At 46.2% G+C, this 16,311-nt stretch overlaps 1 protein-coding gene across 1 annotated transcript in view; it reads left to right on the top strand.

Moving 5' to 3' along the window:
- kirrel3a (kirre like nephrin family adhesion molecule 3a) overlaps positions 1-16,311 on the top strand; it is a gene marked incomplete at both ends in the record, with an annotated part of 168,331 nt that overhangs the window by 85,688 nt on the left and 66,332 nt on the right. Inside the window, one exon of the mRNA XM_084445643.1 lies at positions 10,487-10,636. Coding sequence (XP_084301769.1) covers positions 10,487-10,636 — 150 coding nt within the window. The remainder of the gene's footprint in view (positions 1-10,486; positions 10,637-16,311) is intronic.

Consider the following 16,311-nt stretch of genomic DNA (forward strand, 5'->3'; position numbering starts at 1 on the left):
CGCACGTACCACCAGCTGAATGCAATTTGTTCTTGTATATAGAGAACCCTATTCATACCCACGAGATCCATACTTGGATATAGTGGGATCTTTCCCCCAGTGTTTCAAGCTTTTCTCCATATTTCAGGACAGATGGGATCATAATGAAAACAACAGGCCGCGCATTTTTGCATAAAATATCAATTCTGTTTGTTTCTGTGCATCACAGCTGTTTGAACTTATTTTAAAATCCCCGTCTGTATATATTTCGCCCTTAATATCATCCAATATCAATTCAGTATCATTCAAACTTCACAATTTGTGAGGAGAGAGAAGGAGAGAGTGTGCGCTCACTGCTGCAGTTAATACCAGCTTTTCGAAAGCGGTATTTGCTCCTCTCTAACTGCGTGTGGCAGTTAGCTCATGGTCTTTGTGGATCAGACGCAAGGCTTATTTGGGGCAATTTTGTACTTAAGTACCTAATTTACATATATTCAAATGAGCCGGGCGCAGCTATGGAGCTATTTGCTCATCGGTGCAGTTTGCAATACTTTCCCCTCTTTGCGTGTGCTTTGTGGATAGGATGCTATTTCTTAGTCTCATTTGCACGGGTTTTGCCGCGGCAAAAGCCACGCAATCCTTTCTTGGATTTGGCCCCACGTGTTCAGGACCCGACCTGCGCTTTCTCCATTCTTCCAGCTTGTTCTCGTTCACCTTGACAGACAACGCCGCTGCTTGCTTTGTCATCATGGCTGCGTGTCAGTGTCTGGTGTTATGACAACTGGCTAGAACGAGACGTTGAGCGCGCCCGTTGACATTTCAAAGCTGTCACCGTAATGAAACGAACGTGCATAATTAATCGATTAAGCCGAGCGTCATGTGTGTGTGTGTGTGTGTGTGGGAATGTCTCTAATAATGTACGGTACAATGGTTGGTATACCATGACGGTCTATTTGGTGGTGGGTGATTGAGTCATTCACTCTCTCTGTCGTCCGTTGGAATTACCTTGCTTTATTTATATTTATCCAGCAGCTTGGTGGAACTAGTCCAACAATGCCGTTTCCTGGCCTCCCCCTTTGGGGATCCACTCTAATTAGGGATGTGTGCTGCCCCCGCCTGAACAACGTCTGTGCGCCGGCGTTAATGAGCTGGGGGCTTCACCGCGGTGCTTCGGTGGGCGGCTAAGCCTCGGCGTTAGTGTCATAGTAGCAATTATCACCTGTCATGTCTGTGTCAGACAGCTGGCGGTCTCTCCTGGATTCACAGATGCGCGCCTGTAACCACGCTGATCCGGACCGCGCCATCTTAGGGGGGTCGTCACCTGAGCGGTGAAACGTGTTGCGCTTTCGTGGTGTGTGTGTGTGTGTGTGGGTGGGTGTGCGCATGCACGGACAGTGTGTGCATGTACCTATACACGGTGTTGCGTTCAGACCTGCTGCAGAGGATGCTGGGTAGAGAGGAAGCCCCTTGATGGCCCCAGAGCTGCAGGGTGAGTGAGTGAGTGTTTGGGCCGCGCCATTGGCAGCATCAGCCTCCGGGAGGTGGGAGAGGAGAGAGGGGAGCAGGAGGAGAGGAGTGGAGGAGCACAGGGAGGAAATTAAATTGCGTGCGGGCGGTCGGGGGGGGGGGCAGATGAGCTGGAGATACTCCAGAGAAGCAGAGAGGGAAGAGAGGGTGGGGGTGGGGAGGTGAGGTTGGTGCACGGAGCGTTGACCGGGGGGGGGGGGGGGAGGAACTGATATCGCTAACTTTCTTGTCAAAGAAGTTGGCGAAATCGTCAGGGAGAAGGGAGGAGTTGGGAGTAGGAGGTTTCAAAGAGTTTTTTTTTAGGATTGGAAGCAAAGGTTAGAATCTTAGAGCGGAATAAAACAGCTTCAGCGACGGATAGGGAGGAGGAGAATGTGGAAAGAAGAGAAAGAAGAAGAAATTAAGAAGGTCCTCTGGGAGTCTGCCTTTTCTCCATTTACGCTCTGCTATTCTCAGGCTCCGCCTATCAGTATGCAGTGTCCGACAGCCATGGGGCAAGTGGAGTTTGGTGTGCTGCCCTGGAGGTGAGGGGGCAGAGATTGTCCAGAGAGGAGGAGAGAGTAGAGAGGAGAAGATCAGTGGCAGTATCAGAGGGTAGGAGAGAGAAGGATTCAGGGGCAGGGAGGGCGGAGGTGACGGCAGAGGAAAGGTCAGTAGGGGAGAGCAAGCGGAGATGGCTACTGGCGGTAACCATGTGGGTAGGAGGAGGAGTTACAGGGGAAGGGGGGAGGGAGAGGGAGTAGGACATGAAATAGTGGTCGGAGAGATGGAGGGGGGTGACAGAGAGGTTAGGGGTGGAACAGTGTCTAGTGAAGATGAGATCCAGCTGGTTGCCGGCTTTGTGAGTAGGAGGAGAAGAGGAGAGGTGAAGATCAAAGGAGGAGAGGAAAGAGACAAAAGGTTCCATTTTCTCACTCTGGATGTTGAAGTCGCCAAGAAGGATGAGTGCGGACCCATCATCAGCGGAGTGTGAAACTAGTGTATCGAGCTCCTCCAGGAACTCACCAAGGGGGTCTTGTGGGTGATCCACAACAGCAATGGTGAGCTTGATTGGATACGTGACAGAGACAGCATGGAATTCAAAAGAGGGCAGGAAGAACTGTGGAACAGAAAATATTTCCATTTCGGGGAAGTAAGCAGGCCAGTACCACCACCTCGCCTCACAGCTCTGGGAGTGTGGGAGAAGGAGTACACGTCTAACAGAGCTGAGGGTGTGGCAGTGCTCTCTGGTGTGATCTATGTCTCGGTGAGAGCAGGAAAGTTGAGGGAGAGTGAGGATGCATATAGCCTGAGGTAAACTAAGGTTTGGGCACATCCGACTGGCAATTCCAAAGTCCCCCTGTCACCACTTGCCTCATCTTCCCCATGCCAATGCTTTAAAGCCCTTTGAATTTAAGTTGAATTGAAAAATTGAGAGAGAGAGAGAGAGAGAGAGAGGGAGGGAGAGAGAGAGAGAGGGGGGGAGAGAGGGAGGGAGAGAGAGAGAGAGAGAGAGAGAGAGAGAGAGGGAGGGAGAGAGAGAGAGAGAGAGGGAGGGAGAGAGGGAGGGAGAGAGAGAGAGAGAGGGAGGGAGGGAGGGAGGGAGAGAGATGGAGGGAGAGAGAGAGAGAGAGAGAGAGGGAGAGAGAGAGAGAGAGAGAGAGAGAGAGACAGAGAGAGAGAGAGAGACAGAGAGAGAGAGAGAGAGAGACAGAGAGAGAGGGTGACGCTGGACTGAAGCCAGTCTTCTTCTAGCACACAGCTCTTGCCCAGCAGCGACAGCAGAGGTCAGACAAAAGATCCAGTGTGACCCCTCCTGGCATCACCATGCCCAAACACAAATACGAGCAGGAATAATACGGGGGAAATGAATAAAGAAACGAGCTTAGACTGAAGTTCCAGTCAGTCTTCTGACTAAAAACGAGTGAGATTGAGGGGAGAGCAATGTTGATGTAATACCTGATTCAGTGGCTTGTGTGGTGAATGTTTATGCAGTTTGAAAGTTGTAGCTTTTCTGCTGCAACTGTAGGCCTGGATGGAGAAATATAATGGTTTTATTTCGGAGTCGCTGAAATAATTGAAGACTGTGAAGCACCAGGAAATGAGCGCTGTGGATCCCCTCTCCAACTTCCTTTTATTTTCTCACGTGTGTGTGCGTGTGTGTGTTTGTGTGTGCGTGTGTGTGTGTGTGTGTGTGCGTGTGTGAGTGTGTGTGTGTGCGTGTGTGCGTGTGTGCATGTGTGTGTGTGTGTTTGTGTGCATGTGTGCGTGTGTTTGTGTGTGCGTGTGTGTGTGTGTGTGTGTGTGCGTGCGTGTGTTTGTGTGTGCGTGTGTGTGTGTGTGTGTGTGTGTGTGTGCGTGCGTGTGTTTGTGTGTGTTCATTTTGTTCATGGTTGGTGAAGCAAGTAGGCCTGGAATGCACTGAGAGCCAAAGGTTAGGGTTAGAGACTCTGAATAGCATTTTTGCTCGCAGCCTTGATCGTAGAATAGAACAGGATGGAGAATTACTAGCGTTGCCAACTTTGTCCCTGTCCCCAACCGAGATTAAACACCTGCAGTGCAGCTGCCACTGAACAAAGGCCTTCACAAAAAAACAAGCATTCCCACAGACCTCAAAATGGATATTTACCTCAGAGAAGATCCATTTTAATAATATTGTAATTGTGACACAAACATTAGGCTTGGTGGGCTTTGCACTAGCAAGGGATACTGGAACTAGCTAGCCGTCTGAGCTTAGAAGCTGGCAAAGGATGTGCTTCCAGTACATAGGAAGCTTTGAGTTACACGAAGTACGACCACACCGCAGCGTTCCATCACATGAGCTCACTCATTACCCCGCACAGATGAGCTAGTCTAGCCTGTCGATAGAGCCCAAATGCATGACTGGTTGCACTATATCCGGAACACAACCTCGCCTTGTTCAGAAGGTAATGGGATACCATCCCCGCCTCGCAAATAGCTCTCTCCCTCATCGACTGTTGTGTTTTCAAACTAGACACCGTTTCACACAGAAATACTTCACTCTCCAATGTCACAACATGACTTTTGAGGGCAGCGGGGCCGTCGGAGCGCGGCGATGGCCGACGGTCGCGTGTTCCCGCAGACGATCTTGGAGGCGCGAGTCATTCTTTTAGATTTATCAGTATAAGGCCGGGAGCGGTGTTAATGTTGCTCACGTCTGAACTCGGGTGCCGTCGGCTACACGCGCGGGGCACGGTGACAGTTCTATCATGTTGATGTATCACTAGGGCCGCGTGGTATCTCCAGATGACCTCTATGTATACACTACACGGGACGAGAGGTTCTCTCCCTGAGCAAGATCTAGTCTAGAGTTTGATAACCTCATTGTTCATCATCAAAGAGTTCCCCGTTATATACCAGAATGAGATATGTACTTTATTGCTAATTTTTGGTCATTTTGCTAATGATGTCATTCACTCAGTCTACCTCAGTGCTGTGCAGCGGCTGGGGTTAAAGGTTCGACATTACTCCGTTTAGTGATTTCGCTTCTTCTCACATCCTCGCACATTCTATGCTGATAAAACCTCCTGTGACATTTACTGGGATGTTTATTTTTTAAAGATTTTATTTCAAATATAAATAAACATGCACACACACACACACACACAATGGCAGACGAATACGGTTTGGCTGAACATAAAACCAACCATTAAAAAAATATAAAATCGCATGTCCGATTGGTTTACGGCGCACCGTAACCTTGGAGCATATCAGGAGCTAGCCTACTGTACATTACTCTGTGCCGTGGGAGCGCTCAAGGTTGTAGTCCTGGCTTTGTTCTCGCACAAAGCAACTAATCTCCTTGAGACTGAGGTGGGTTGTAATTGCCGTGGAACACTGTTCCCTCAAGATAGCAAGAACTCATAACAGACTGAAGCCACACGGACCTTTCTGCGCCCCTACTGTACGATGTGGCTGGCCTTTCCGCACCTCTCTAAGGCGAGATTAGCTTCTCTCTACCCCACGTTTCTGAGCAATCAATCGCGCTGCACACCTTGCTGCATAACATCTATCAATTACCCCTGTCCGCTCTCTCCACTGGTAAATGTGCTGTGGTGTTTAAGGGTATTGAGCTTCGATGGCACTTCTCTTCCCACATTACCAAAGCATGATGAAGCTTTTATGGTAGAAAATAGGGCCCTTTTAAACGTGAAGCATACGAACTGTGTTGTGGTTGAAAGCCAGCTAGAGTTGGGTTGGAACACTCGTAAGAACCGTTAATCTAACGCAGAGCAAAATGCACAGTGATCATCGCTGCCTGTCATCTTAAATACAGACAAGGTAAGAAGTCTCCTCTAGAGCGTAGGTGGTGTTCCCTTTCCCCCCGAAAAAATCACAGTCAGTGCTAATGGCCTTGGGCAATGTTTGGAGTCTTTTGTTCGTGCAGAAGCAGGATCAATCCACGAATCAAAGTTCTCAGAGCTCCATTTTCTCCCGTTCTACCCTCCAACCTGGTTGAAACGGAGGAAGACACGCTTCTTCTCCCGACCCGGGTAGCTGGGTAACTCGAGAGAACTGAAAGGAAGCACAATTTCACAGCAGACCCGGGGGAAGGCGACACATAATGCTTTGTGCTTCACAGTTTATTTCCAGCCTTTATCATCTGTATGGAAGATTAGAAGGATCTGCTGAGTTTCTATTTTGACAATTTCCTTCATAACATATTTTATCCAATCCCCAGAGAAGCGGCTACTACTGTGGACTGTAAGTGGACCATGACAACGTGCTATAATAGTTCTATCATAAGATTAATTAAAAAATATATATTATAAGATTAATAAAAACGTTTTTTTTTCCCTCCTTTTTCTTCTTCTAGGTACATTTGTTCCCAACTGACATTAAGAACCGAATGGGCCTAGCATGAAAAAACTCTATAGCAGTTCACCTCCTCCAGAAAGGTGTCTGACAGAAATAGTACTTCGGCGTTTCCAATCCCGACACTTTCGCACAAGAGCCCTGCAGTCCCTAGAACGAGGACCAGGCCGTCCAGCCCTCGTATATTTCCCCCACACTCTCCCCCCGTTTGACTTTATGGACACAGAACCCCTGCGCGGAGGCGTGTGGAGGGACTGCGGGGCAGTGGTGGTAATGAGACCGAATCGTTTTCACTCCCGTGCTAAATTGCTGACACTGTTTATGGCACACATCTTCATCTTCCCAGTAGAGCTTTCATAGTCCACTGCAACAATTAAATAAAGCTGCCAAATGCCCCCCCCCCCCCCCCCCTCCTCCCCCTCCCACGCCCACTCTCCCCCCCCCCCCACCCCTCTACTCCTCCATGTTCTCCACAATAAGACATCAGGAGAGGACACTCATATAAGCCTAACTGCATTTCGCTAAATCCAAACGGCCAACTGCAGAATCGATCGCTCGCATATTGAATTTAAAAACGGCGACAGCAGATTGAGAATAGGAGGGGAGGTGCGCGGGATACCGGCAGACGTGTTCAATGACTTACTGTCATCTTAAATACAGACAAGGTGAAAGTCTCCTGTAGATTGTAGGTGGTTTTCCCTTTAAAAAAATAAAAAATAAAAACAATCAGTCAGTGCTAATGGCCTTGGGCATGGTGTGGAGTCTATTGTTCGTGCAGAAGCAGGATCAATCCACAGCCAGGTGATCTGCCCCACACCGGTTAATTCACCCTTTGTGATTTTAGTGGCGTTATAACATCAACATACTGTATAGATGCTGCTAGGTAGACCTACTGTTAGGTGACATAGGTTATAAATGCTTTCGATGTAGATACTGTTGGGTAGATGTTAACCCACTGGTGTGCACAGGGCTACAGCAGAGCGCCGAGTCTCCTGCCAAAAGAGATTCACCTCAGCAGTAGCTCAGACAGGCATATTGGACGGTCATTTATTATGACGACGGTATAAGTCGATATGAGATTTTGTGATCAGATGAGTGTGCGACTTTATCACCTATAAGACCCATTTATTGACTGATGCGGGACTAAATCAATATTTATTGTACATGTAACTGTTTCTGGGACGGAGATCCAAGTGATTACAGTAGGTGATTGAAACGGCACACATCGAATGCCAAATTGACCAATCAGATTGCACGGTTGAAACAGCGTGCGATAGAGCATGAGCTGTTTTGGAGTATCTCTAAATCGCCCTAAAATAGTATAACTGCTCGACGAGCTCCCGATTAAAATGAAACTGACAATCGAAGGGGTAAAGTAACGGCAGCCATAGATGTTCATCTGTTTGGATTTGACTGTAAGTATCCTCTCCCACTGGGAATCATGGGGATCCAGTGATGAGATTAATTTGTTATATTTGGCTTTCCCATTAGCGTTAGCCATGCTGCGCGGACCCCCTGCTGTGAGGACACCAGAGAGACAACAGGCTTAGATTGCTGCATTGCGTTGCACCCCACAGATACTCCGACTCTGTTTGGGGCGGAAGCATAAGTCAGAACGTACGCAGCGGGCTCCTTCAGACATTCTCAGCGTCTTGAGTTGTTTCTGTGTTAAGACATGATCTACCGGTCTCTGTGTTCCTATGTTAAACCACAGACACGTAAATAAACAAATAAACCGCCGAATCATGTTTCATCGCCTCGAGACCCCTGCTCATCGCCGCTGGTGAGAGTACCGAGAAATAAATCCTGCTCTGAACACCGGCGTGTGTGTTGTTAATGTGGCCAACGATGGCGAAGGCAATGTTCTGTGGCTCTGTTTATCTCAACTGGATGGAGTGAGGGTAAACTGCTTTCAAATCCTGATGGATTTCACTTCCGCAGGCAGAGCAGTGAAGAAATACCCACAGACTAAAGACCTTCTGAACATTATACGATCTGAATTCATCTGAAAATCCTATTGTTGTTGTGTTGCTCAAGGCTGTGGCCTATCTCCTACCCGCGTCTTCAAACGGTCAGATACCTTCATGATGGGCACACACTCAAGAATGGGTGTGTCTAGGACCTAATTTATGACAACTTATGAAACATTGTCTTATTGTCTGTGTCCGGGAAAGTGGCCCAAGGAGTTGAGCAGATAATACAAACAATTACTATATCTTACTAAAGTCGAAAACCACAGCCTTTTTTTTATGGTGTTTGAGAATTGAAGCTGCACTGTACACTAAAACCTTAAAATTCATTTGATGTGGTATCTCATGAGGATACAGCACACATCTGATATTATCAAGAGCACGAACCACATATCATGCACTGTAAAGTTAATTTACTACTGCACAACGGAAAAACATTTAACTGTCTAGGGAAGGAACACTATCCATCAGTACAATTGATATTTTGACTAGAACCATCTATCTTCCGATTGGTGTAAATGACAGGCATGGTGACTGCTTAATCTTCCACAGAGATAAATACAATATTGTTCACTTTTAAATGTTTCTGACAAGTAATAGCATGGCAATATTACCCTGGCAACGTCAAGCAATTTCTCTATATCATGAACAGAAAAAAATATGATATGAATATGGGTGATTGTTGACGGTAATGAGAAATATTATAAAGTGTCACTGTCAGGGTGGAGACACAATACCGGAAAAAGATGAGAGTCTAATCTGGCTCACAGCTCATTCTGGTGAGTCCATCCCCTATGGATCTATTTCTAATCAATTTAAGGCTGGAAACTGTTTATGAAAGCCCATACCTTATAAAGCTGCATGCGCATTGAACTTAAAATACAGAAATCAACCCGAAATCTACGGAGAGAAGCATGTTTAAGATCCCATTTCAATCATCTGTGTCCCTAAAAGCCATTTCCCAAAGGCCTTTGCCTGCCGTTACATACGAAAACACACTTGGACACAGTGTACTTGAGTTATTAATAACATATTCAGATAAGACCTCTACAGTATGTAGTCATGGCAGCTCCGAGAGCCGTCAGTCACATGGGCCCGTGGTCTTCTGGCGCAGAACGACCTAAGCAAACCCGTAAAAGACAAACATGTAAGAATAGAGGAGAAAGCACCGGATGCATCTATTGCTTCAGAATGAGAGTTCATTTTATTGCCGTGTAGTTTTTCAACATTTTCAACTAGATTTTGCTTCAGGCAAACGTGACATGCCATCTCTCAGCCCGAGCACCATACTGTACCATCGTTTAGACAAAGACATTAACCGCTGTAGGGAACGACTTCTCCTCAGTCTTCCTGTACAGTATATTTAGCCACTTGTCCCTCCGTTCTAGGTGTTCTGTTTGCTCATTGCCCTGTACCAGAAACAAAGGTCCCTGCTCTTTCCTCTTTGCCGTTTTAATTTTCTCATTCGCACAAAGTTTGGCGGGTGAAGAGAGATGTTTTGAATAAAGAATGGCCGCATGTGTGGTTGCCCCTGTCTCCACCCTGTCTGCTGTTCATATCCCCACCTTCTCAAGAAACAACTATTCGCTAAACGTGGTTAGGAGCTGCAGCGCGCCTCAACACCGACGTGCGCCTTGTGTTGAGTCAAACAAGTGGGCGTTATCTGTCTTTGGCCAACCACGGCTATATGTAGATATGGACGGTGTGTGGGAAAACGACATTAACGCGTGGTCTCATCTACAGTATTGACCGCAGACAGCTGTCTGTAATTGGATGGATGAAGATTTGATTGTTGCTGGGGAAGCTGTTTGTGAGAGGGAACCAAGTGAGGTCAATGTCTTTTCTTGGACGGCTGCTCACTAGTTTGATTGTGTGGTTGTTGTTCTAGTTCTCTTAGAAAGGTCATGGCGGAACAGTAATAGAACCTACTGTATGTTTCTGCTCTGCAATGTTACCGCCATAATGGGATGCCGTGACATTGGGATGGAAGTGGAATGTTTGCGTTGTTGTCGTTTTTTATTTATGCAAAGCAATTACTTCAGTATTTCAATCCTGCAGCACAACGCCATTACTGCAACGTGACATTAATCTAACTATCTGTTTGGCCCACATGTTTAATGACCCGGATGACTGCATTGTTACTCAAGCACTTCCTTTTTTTTTTAAAGCACATTTCCCTCTCTTGTGTTTTCCAGGGACCAGCGCTATATTTACCCAGCAGCCCACAGACCTGGTGGTGGTGGCTGGCCAGCCGGTGACGTTGCCCTGCTCCATCCCCGGCTACCACGGCATGGTGCTCTGGCTGAGAGACGGCATGGCTCTGGGGGTCAACAGGGACCTCTCAGGTACGCCGCAGGGGCGCCCCGTTGTCCCCGACATCTTTCGGAGTCTGCGTCTCTCCGCGTGTCTCTCTTTTCTGTCTGTCGCGTCTCTATTCCTGTCCTTTCTTTGTCTCTCTTTCAAAGGACCTGACAATCATTTTCTCTTTCATTTCTGCACAGCGAGGGGAGCTGTGAGGGTGGTGGGGGGGGGGGGGGGGGCGGGGAGTTAAGATGATCATGTTTAGCCCTGTTTTAAGGTTACTTATGATACAATGGTTCAGATCAAAACGTTGACAAAACTAGCACTTTTGAGAAAGTCTGATAATTGCTCTACCACCGTTTTGGTCATACAATGGATGTGGGTGGGCACCGTGAAAAATCATTCAAAAACATGTTAAACTCTCAATTTCAAAGACAAGAAGCTCACCGAGGGGGTAATTGGTGTCCGTTGGTGTTTTGACATGTTGTTGAATGATTTTTCACGGTGCCCACCCACATCCATTGTATGACCTAAACGGTGGTAGAGCAATTATCAGACTTTCTCAAAAGTGCTAGCTTTGTCAACTTTTTGATCTGAACCATTGTATATGATCATAAGTAACCTTAAAACAGGGCTAAACATGATTTTTCCCTTCACTACTACTTTAATTAAGAGTTTGATCATTAATTAAAATAAACTCTCCGGAGTCACACACATACTGATCGTGTAATTGCCGTTTTTCAAAACTCTCACAAGTGTTTCCATCAATTAATCCAAACCCACGTGTGAATTATTATGAAATTCTTGCTATATTTTTATATCCTGTACCTCTTCTGTTCTGTTCTATATTTCTGCTGCTGTAATATCCACATGTCCCCTCCTGGGGATTATTACAGTTATGTATCTAATCTTATTTTACTTAATGGGGGGGAAAAAAACATTGGGATTGGCCTGTACCACAAACTCTAGGCAGAATTCGAGTACCAATGAATTAGTGAAATATTTCAACATGGTTATTTCCTCCATAGTCCTTCTCTGATTGGGTGATGCCCATCATTTCATTTATTTGCATGATTAATAACTACATGCAGGATCATACAAACATGATTATTACCACAACATCAATCTGTGATGACCTGTTAAATTTGTGATGACATTTTGCGTGTCTGTGACAGCGTAGCTGTGTGCACATCCAACCATTTGGCCAGGTGCAGGATGAAATGATTCAATTCTGAGAGAAGAGACGATATCCGCACGCTGGATTAGGTCCTGATACTCTATTAAATTGAGCTATAGGCAGGCAACCTTTCGACCGGACACGGTCTTCTGAAGGAGAGGGCAGGTCTGTGCTCCTGCTAAGAGCTAAGTAGGCCTACTAGGTCTATAAACACCAGACAGGTTGACTGATCATAGCCTACCGGTCTCGAATAAACGTCCACAATGTACCGACTATAGATACCCATAATGTTCTTACAATAGTTGAGCCTTATCCTACACTGGAGCCCCAGAGTCAATGATAATACACAGATGAACTATGGCCTACTGGATTATACTGACTCATCATTCACACACACAACCACATAGAACATGAATGTAGAATTTAATTCATGTCCAAACGGGGGTCGGGTCAATGCATGGTTATTCTCCGTGCTTATAACACGAATCAAACTGCTCAAGATAGAGATCGATAAATACTTAATTGATCCAGAAAGAAATGTAAGAAAAGCATATAGCCAGATTCTAGGAAGAGAGGACAATGTCCACCTCTTGACATTTGGCCAGAGTAGACCAGCCTGTAGGCCTACTGAAGGCTAGATTGAGCAGGAGACTAGGCCTATCAAGTTCATTGAACCAACAGTACTGTAACTGACCCTCTACCCCCCTCCCTCAAGAAGCTTGTGCTTTTTGCCAGGCCGTCACTGTAAATAAGAAGGCGTTCTTAATGATTTTGCCTGGTTAAATAAAGGTTAAATAAAATTATCATAATAATAAAGTAGCACAGCGATTTTAACATGGTGAAAATAATGAAGATATGCTTTGAATTTATCTGTTATGGTGGTAAGATTATATTTATACATAGACATAGGACAAGTTGTTTTGATGAATATGCATAGTAGCCTATATGATGTACTGAGCGAAGATGGATTATATTTTATGCTAGCTCGCTAGCTAGCTGACTATGGGGAACGCAGACCGAAATAAACTGAAAATAGTGTCGGAGACAACCCGGCGATGTGATTGGTTGATTCCGCTGTGACGTTTGATGACATGCAGCGGAGTTCCCTCCCTCCCTCCAGAAGAGACGAAAAACAGAAAAATACTCCAGTTTTCTGACCTGCGTCGATATTTCATTTTTCATTTTTTTCAACACCTGCAAGGCGCTGGGGAACCGTGGATTGGATGAACGTACAGATTTGACTGAACAGGACTCGGAGTCGACACAGAACCATCGTGACAAACTCCTGGAACCACGTTATGGCTTTCACCGCCGAGCATCCTGGGATTCCTCAAGTGTGTCAGGCGGAACAGAAGAGCCGGCTTGATGATGTCATTGACCACATTCCCTAATTGAGCCTCCGAGGACAATTGGGTCCCATTACGTCCATTCAGTCCCGGTTGGTGGGGTTAGTGGTACCATGGGACCCATCAACGCTGTCAGTGAAGGGAAGCATAACGACCGCACCCCCAGGGACCCACTGCTTAACCAAACATCACCATCATCTCAGCTTGGCCTGGGCAGAGGGAAAGATGAACCGGACAAGAGCTCTCTCTCTCTCTATGTGTGTGTGTGTGTGTGTGTGTGTGTGTATGTGCACTTGCACCTTATTATTTATGGCAATCAATGACAAGGGGTTGGTGTGAACTGGAAAAGCTCTTTGCTGCCTGCGTGAGCTGAGCCGTAGTGTTTGGTTTGCTTTTAGAAGCGAAAGGGAACTGGCCTTTTTCAGCTCAACAGATGGAGCCAACCCTACTGTACCATCACAGCACTTCTATTTAAATGGGCATTATAACTATTGACAGGAGAAGGGGGAAAAAAAACTAATGGATAATGGCACTAACAAACGAAACATTATTAGCATATATTCAACAAAATGTGTCTGATTATAAGCGGCCAGTAGAATCAAAAGGGGTCAAAGTCAACAAGAAAGCGAAGGTTTGAAATGCAAAAGTAAAGCAATGAAATTGTTTTGAAAGTGAAGGTGAGAGGAGAGTTTGACTATCTGCGCTGTATCCAACAAACGCGCACTCTCCCCCCATGTGATGTTAGTTCTCTGCTTTTAATTGGAGCAAGGGAGGGACCGCTCTGCATGCGGCCCTTCCCTGCTCTTAAGCATTGCTTTGAATCTCCTAGGTTCACTGCTACCTCCCATTGATGTGTTAGCTAGGTGCCCACACACCTGCCTGACTAAAAACACACCACTATCCTCATAGGACCCTAAGCCTGAGCCACTGTGATCAGACAACAGATAGATTCATCACTTTGAACCAGTGCCAGCTCTAGACCACCTCAAATGGGGTTTTTAGGTGTACCAAACGTTGGGATTATTTTCTGGGACGGGTGCTGCGTATGAGGTTTGTTTTGTTTCAAGTTGACAACAATGAACTGCTATTGTCCATTCATAGACAGCACTGTATGTATGACTGATTTAATGAGACACAAATAAGACAGATGCTCTAATAAACAGTCTTACTACAGCTTTCACTAATTGCCCAGATAGCAAGCGGATGTGTAATGATTCTGGGCCATATATGGGCCGGAACAAAGCCACAAGGGCCAGATCTGGCCTGTATATGGCCCAGATCCGCTTGCTATCTGGGTGTTGATGCACAGAGTAGCCATCTTGATTGACGTCAGCAGCTGACATTGATGAAGTCGGGGTAGATGTTTTACCCCAAGTAAAATGGCAGAAATCCAAGTTTAGGTGACATATTTGATGGTGATTTTGACATCAACCTCGGGAATCTGGACGTTTACGATACAAAAGGAACGCAGCCTTAGCTCATTCTCCATGGGGTCATTGTTGGGGAGTCGCAAACTTTGATCAAATACTTAGTAGTAGTATAGTAGTGGTAATTAACTCTACTGTAGATGTTCGGCCATTCCCTGTGTTCAGGCTGCAACACTATAGGAATGTTGTACAAATACTTAAAGGGACAAATGACGATTCTACCACAGTTTCTCCCCAACTATTCCTTCTCATTCTGTGGGAGCGTTTGCTCGATGTAGAATCTTAACAGGTTTTTCAACAGCGGGCTATATTCAGAGTGCCGTCTTCTTGATACCCTGAGAAAGAAGATTGGTTTCCTCTCAGATCTTTGCATGCAAATTAGTTCCCTGAGGACTATTTCCTCATAAATTATAATGACTCCGTGTGGGTTGCACGATAGGTCAAATAATCAGTGTTTTGTTTTGTACTGGCCTGTATTATAAAGTAATTGCTGATAGCATTGCAGGCGGCTTATTAAGGGACATTTATTAAAAGGACCCACATCTCAGGCTTGTTAGTTCGTTCATCAAATCAAGACTGACCAACAACCATTAACCTCGTGACATTGTGAAATCATTCATTCTCCGGAGTCTCGACCATGAAATGGCCGATGATGTAGCACAGTTCCGCTCAATGCATCAGCGCTCGTACAGTAATGCACAATGCGTGCGTGGGCGTCCATCATAAGTCACGCTGTATTGATATCAGCATTGGTATGGGAGTTCCTCTCTCTCCATCGGTTCCCTCAGGACTCACCGGTGCTTCATATGGATAGATGGTTCGCTCTCGTCATTGATCCAAGGGCAGTAGAATAAACAGCAGTATTTTAGAGGGAATCAATGAGCATTAATGTTATTTACTTTGCCCATTTGGGCCTAATGTCTTTCCTCCCAGTCCTCCCTCCGGCCTGGGCCCACTCCCCCGTCCTTCTAAAAGCTGACCTCTTAAGGCCTTCTTAGAGCACTCCTCTCTCTGCGTCTCTATCTCCTCTCCATCTCTCTCCTCTCTCTTTGTATCTCTCCCCTCTTTGTGTGCGTCTCTCTCTTTATTTCCCGTAGCTTCCCGAGACCATCCTGATCTCGACCAGCTCACATTCGGTTTCTCTTCGCAGGTCAGTCTGGCCTTTCTCCTATCTCGAATTATTTCCAGAAACTGCAAATGTGACCGAACCAATCAGGGACTGGATTCTAACTGCTGTTCTGCCCCCCAGTGGAATGCAGCCTCCTGATTGGGTCCTGTAGTTGATGACGTGAAATACAGGCCGTTGGTAAAATGGTAGGCTAACAGAGTCTCCCGAAGCAAAGAGCAGAAACGTTAACATTAGTAGAATAAACACAGCCATAAGTGCAGTTATTGCAGAAATAGACTCAATAACAACAAGTAAACAAGTACAAGAGTTTGCACTAGTAGAGAAAATACATTGTTGCCCTTTGCCCGACTGGATTTTGCAAAAGTTTGGGGCTGAAGGACTTGTCTGTCAAGGCAAGCATCCCCTTCACCTGGAATCGTTGGAGATAGGGGGTAAGACAGACTGATCTGCGGAAACTCTGGAGCTCGCAAGATCAGGATGGTCTCTGGAGACTATGTTTCTCTTCCCTACCTTTGTTTTCCACTCTCTCTCTCTCTCGGTCTCTCTCTCCTCTCTCTGTCTCTCTCTCCTCAGCCTCTCTCCTCTCTCTCTCCTCTCTCTGTCTCTCTCTCCTCAGCCTCTCTCTTCTCTCTCTCTCTCT

The sequence above is a fragment of the Borostomias antarcticus genome, assembly GCF_949987555.1.
Source record: "Borostomias antarcticus genome assembly, chromosome: 1".
Lineage (NCBI taxonomy): Eukaryota > Metazoa > Chordata > Actinopteri > Stomiiformes > Stomiidae > Borostomias > Borostomias antarcticus.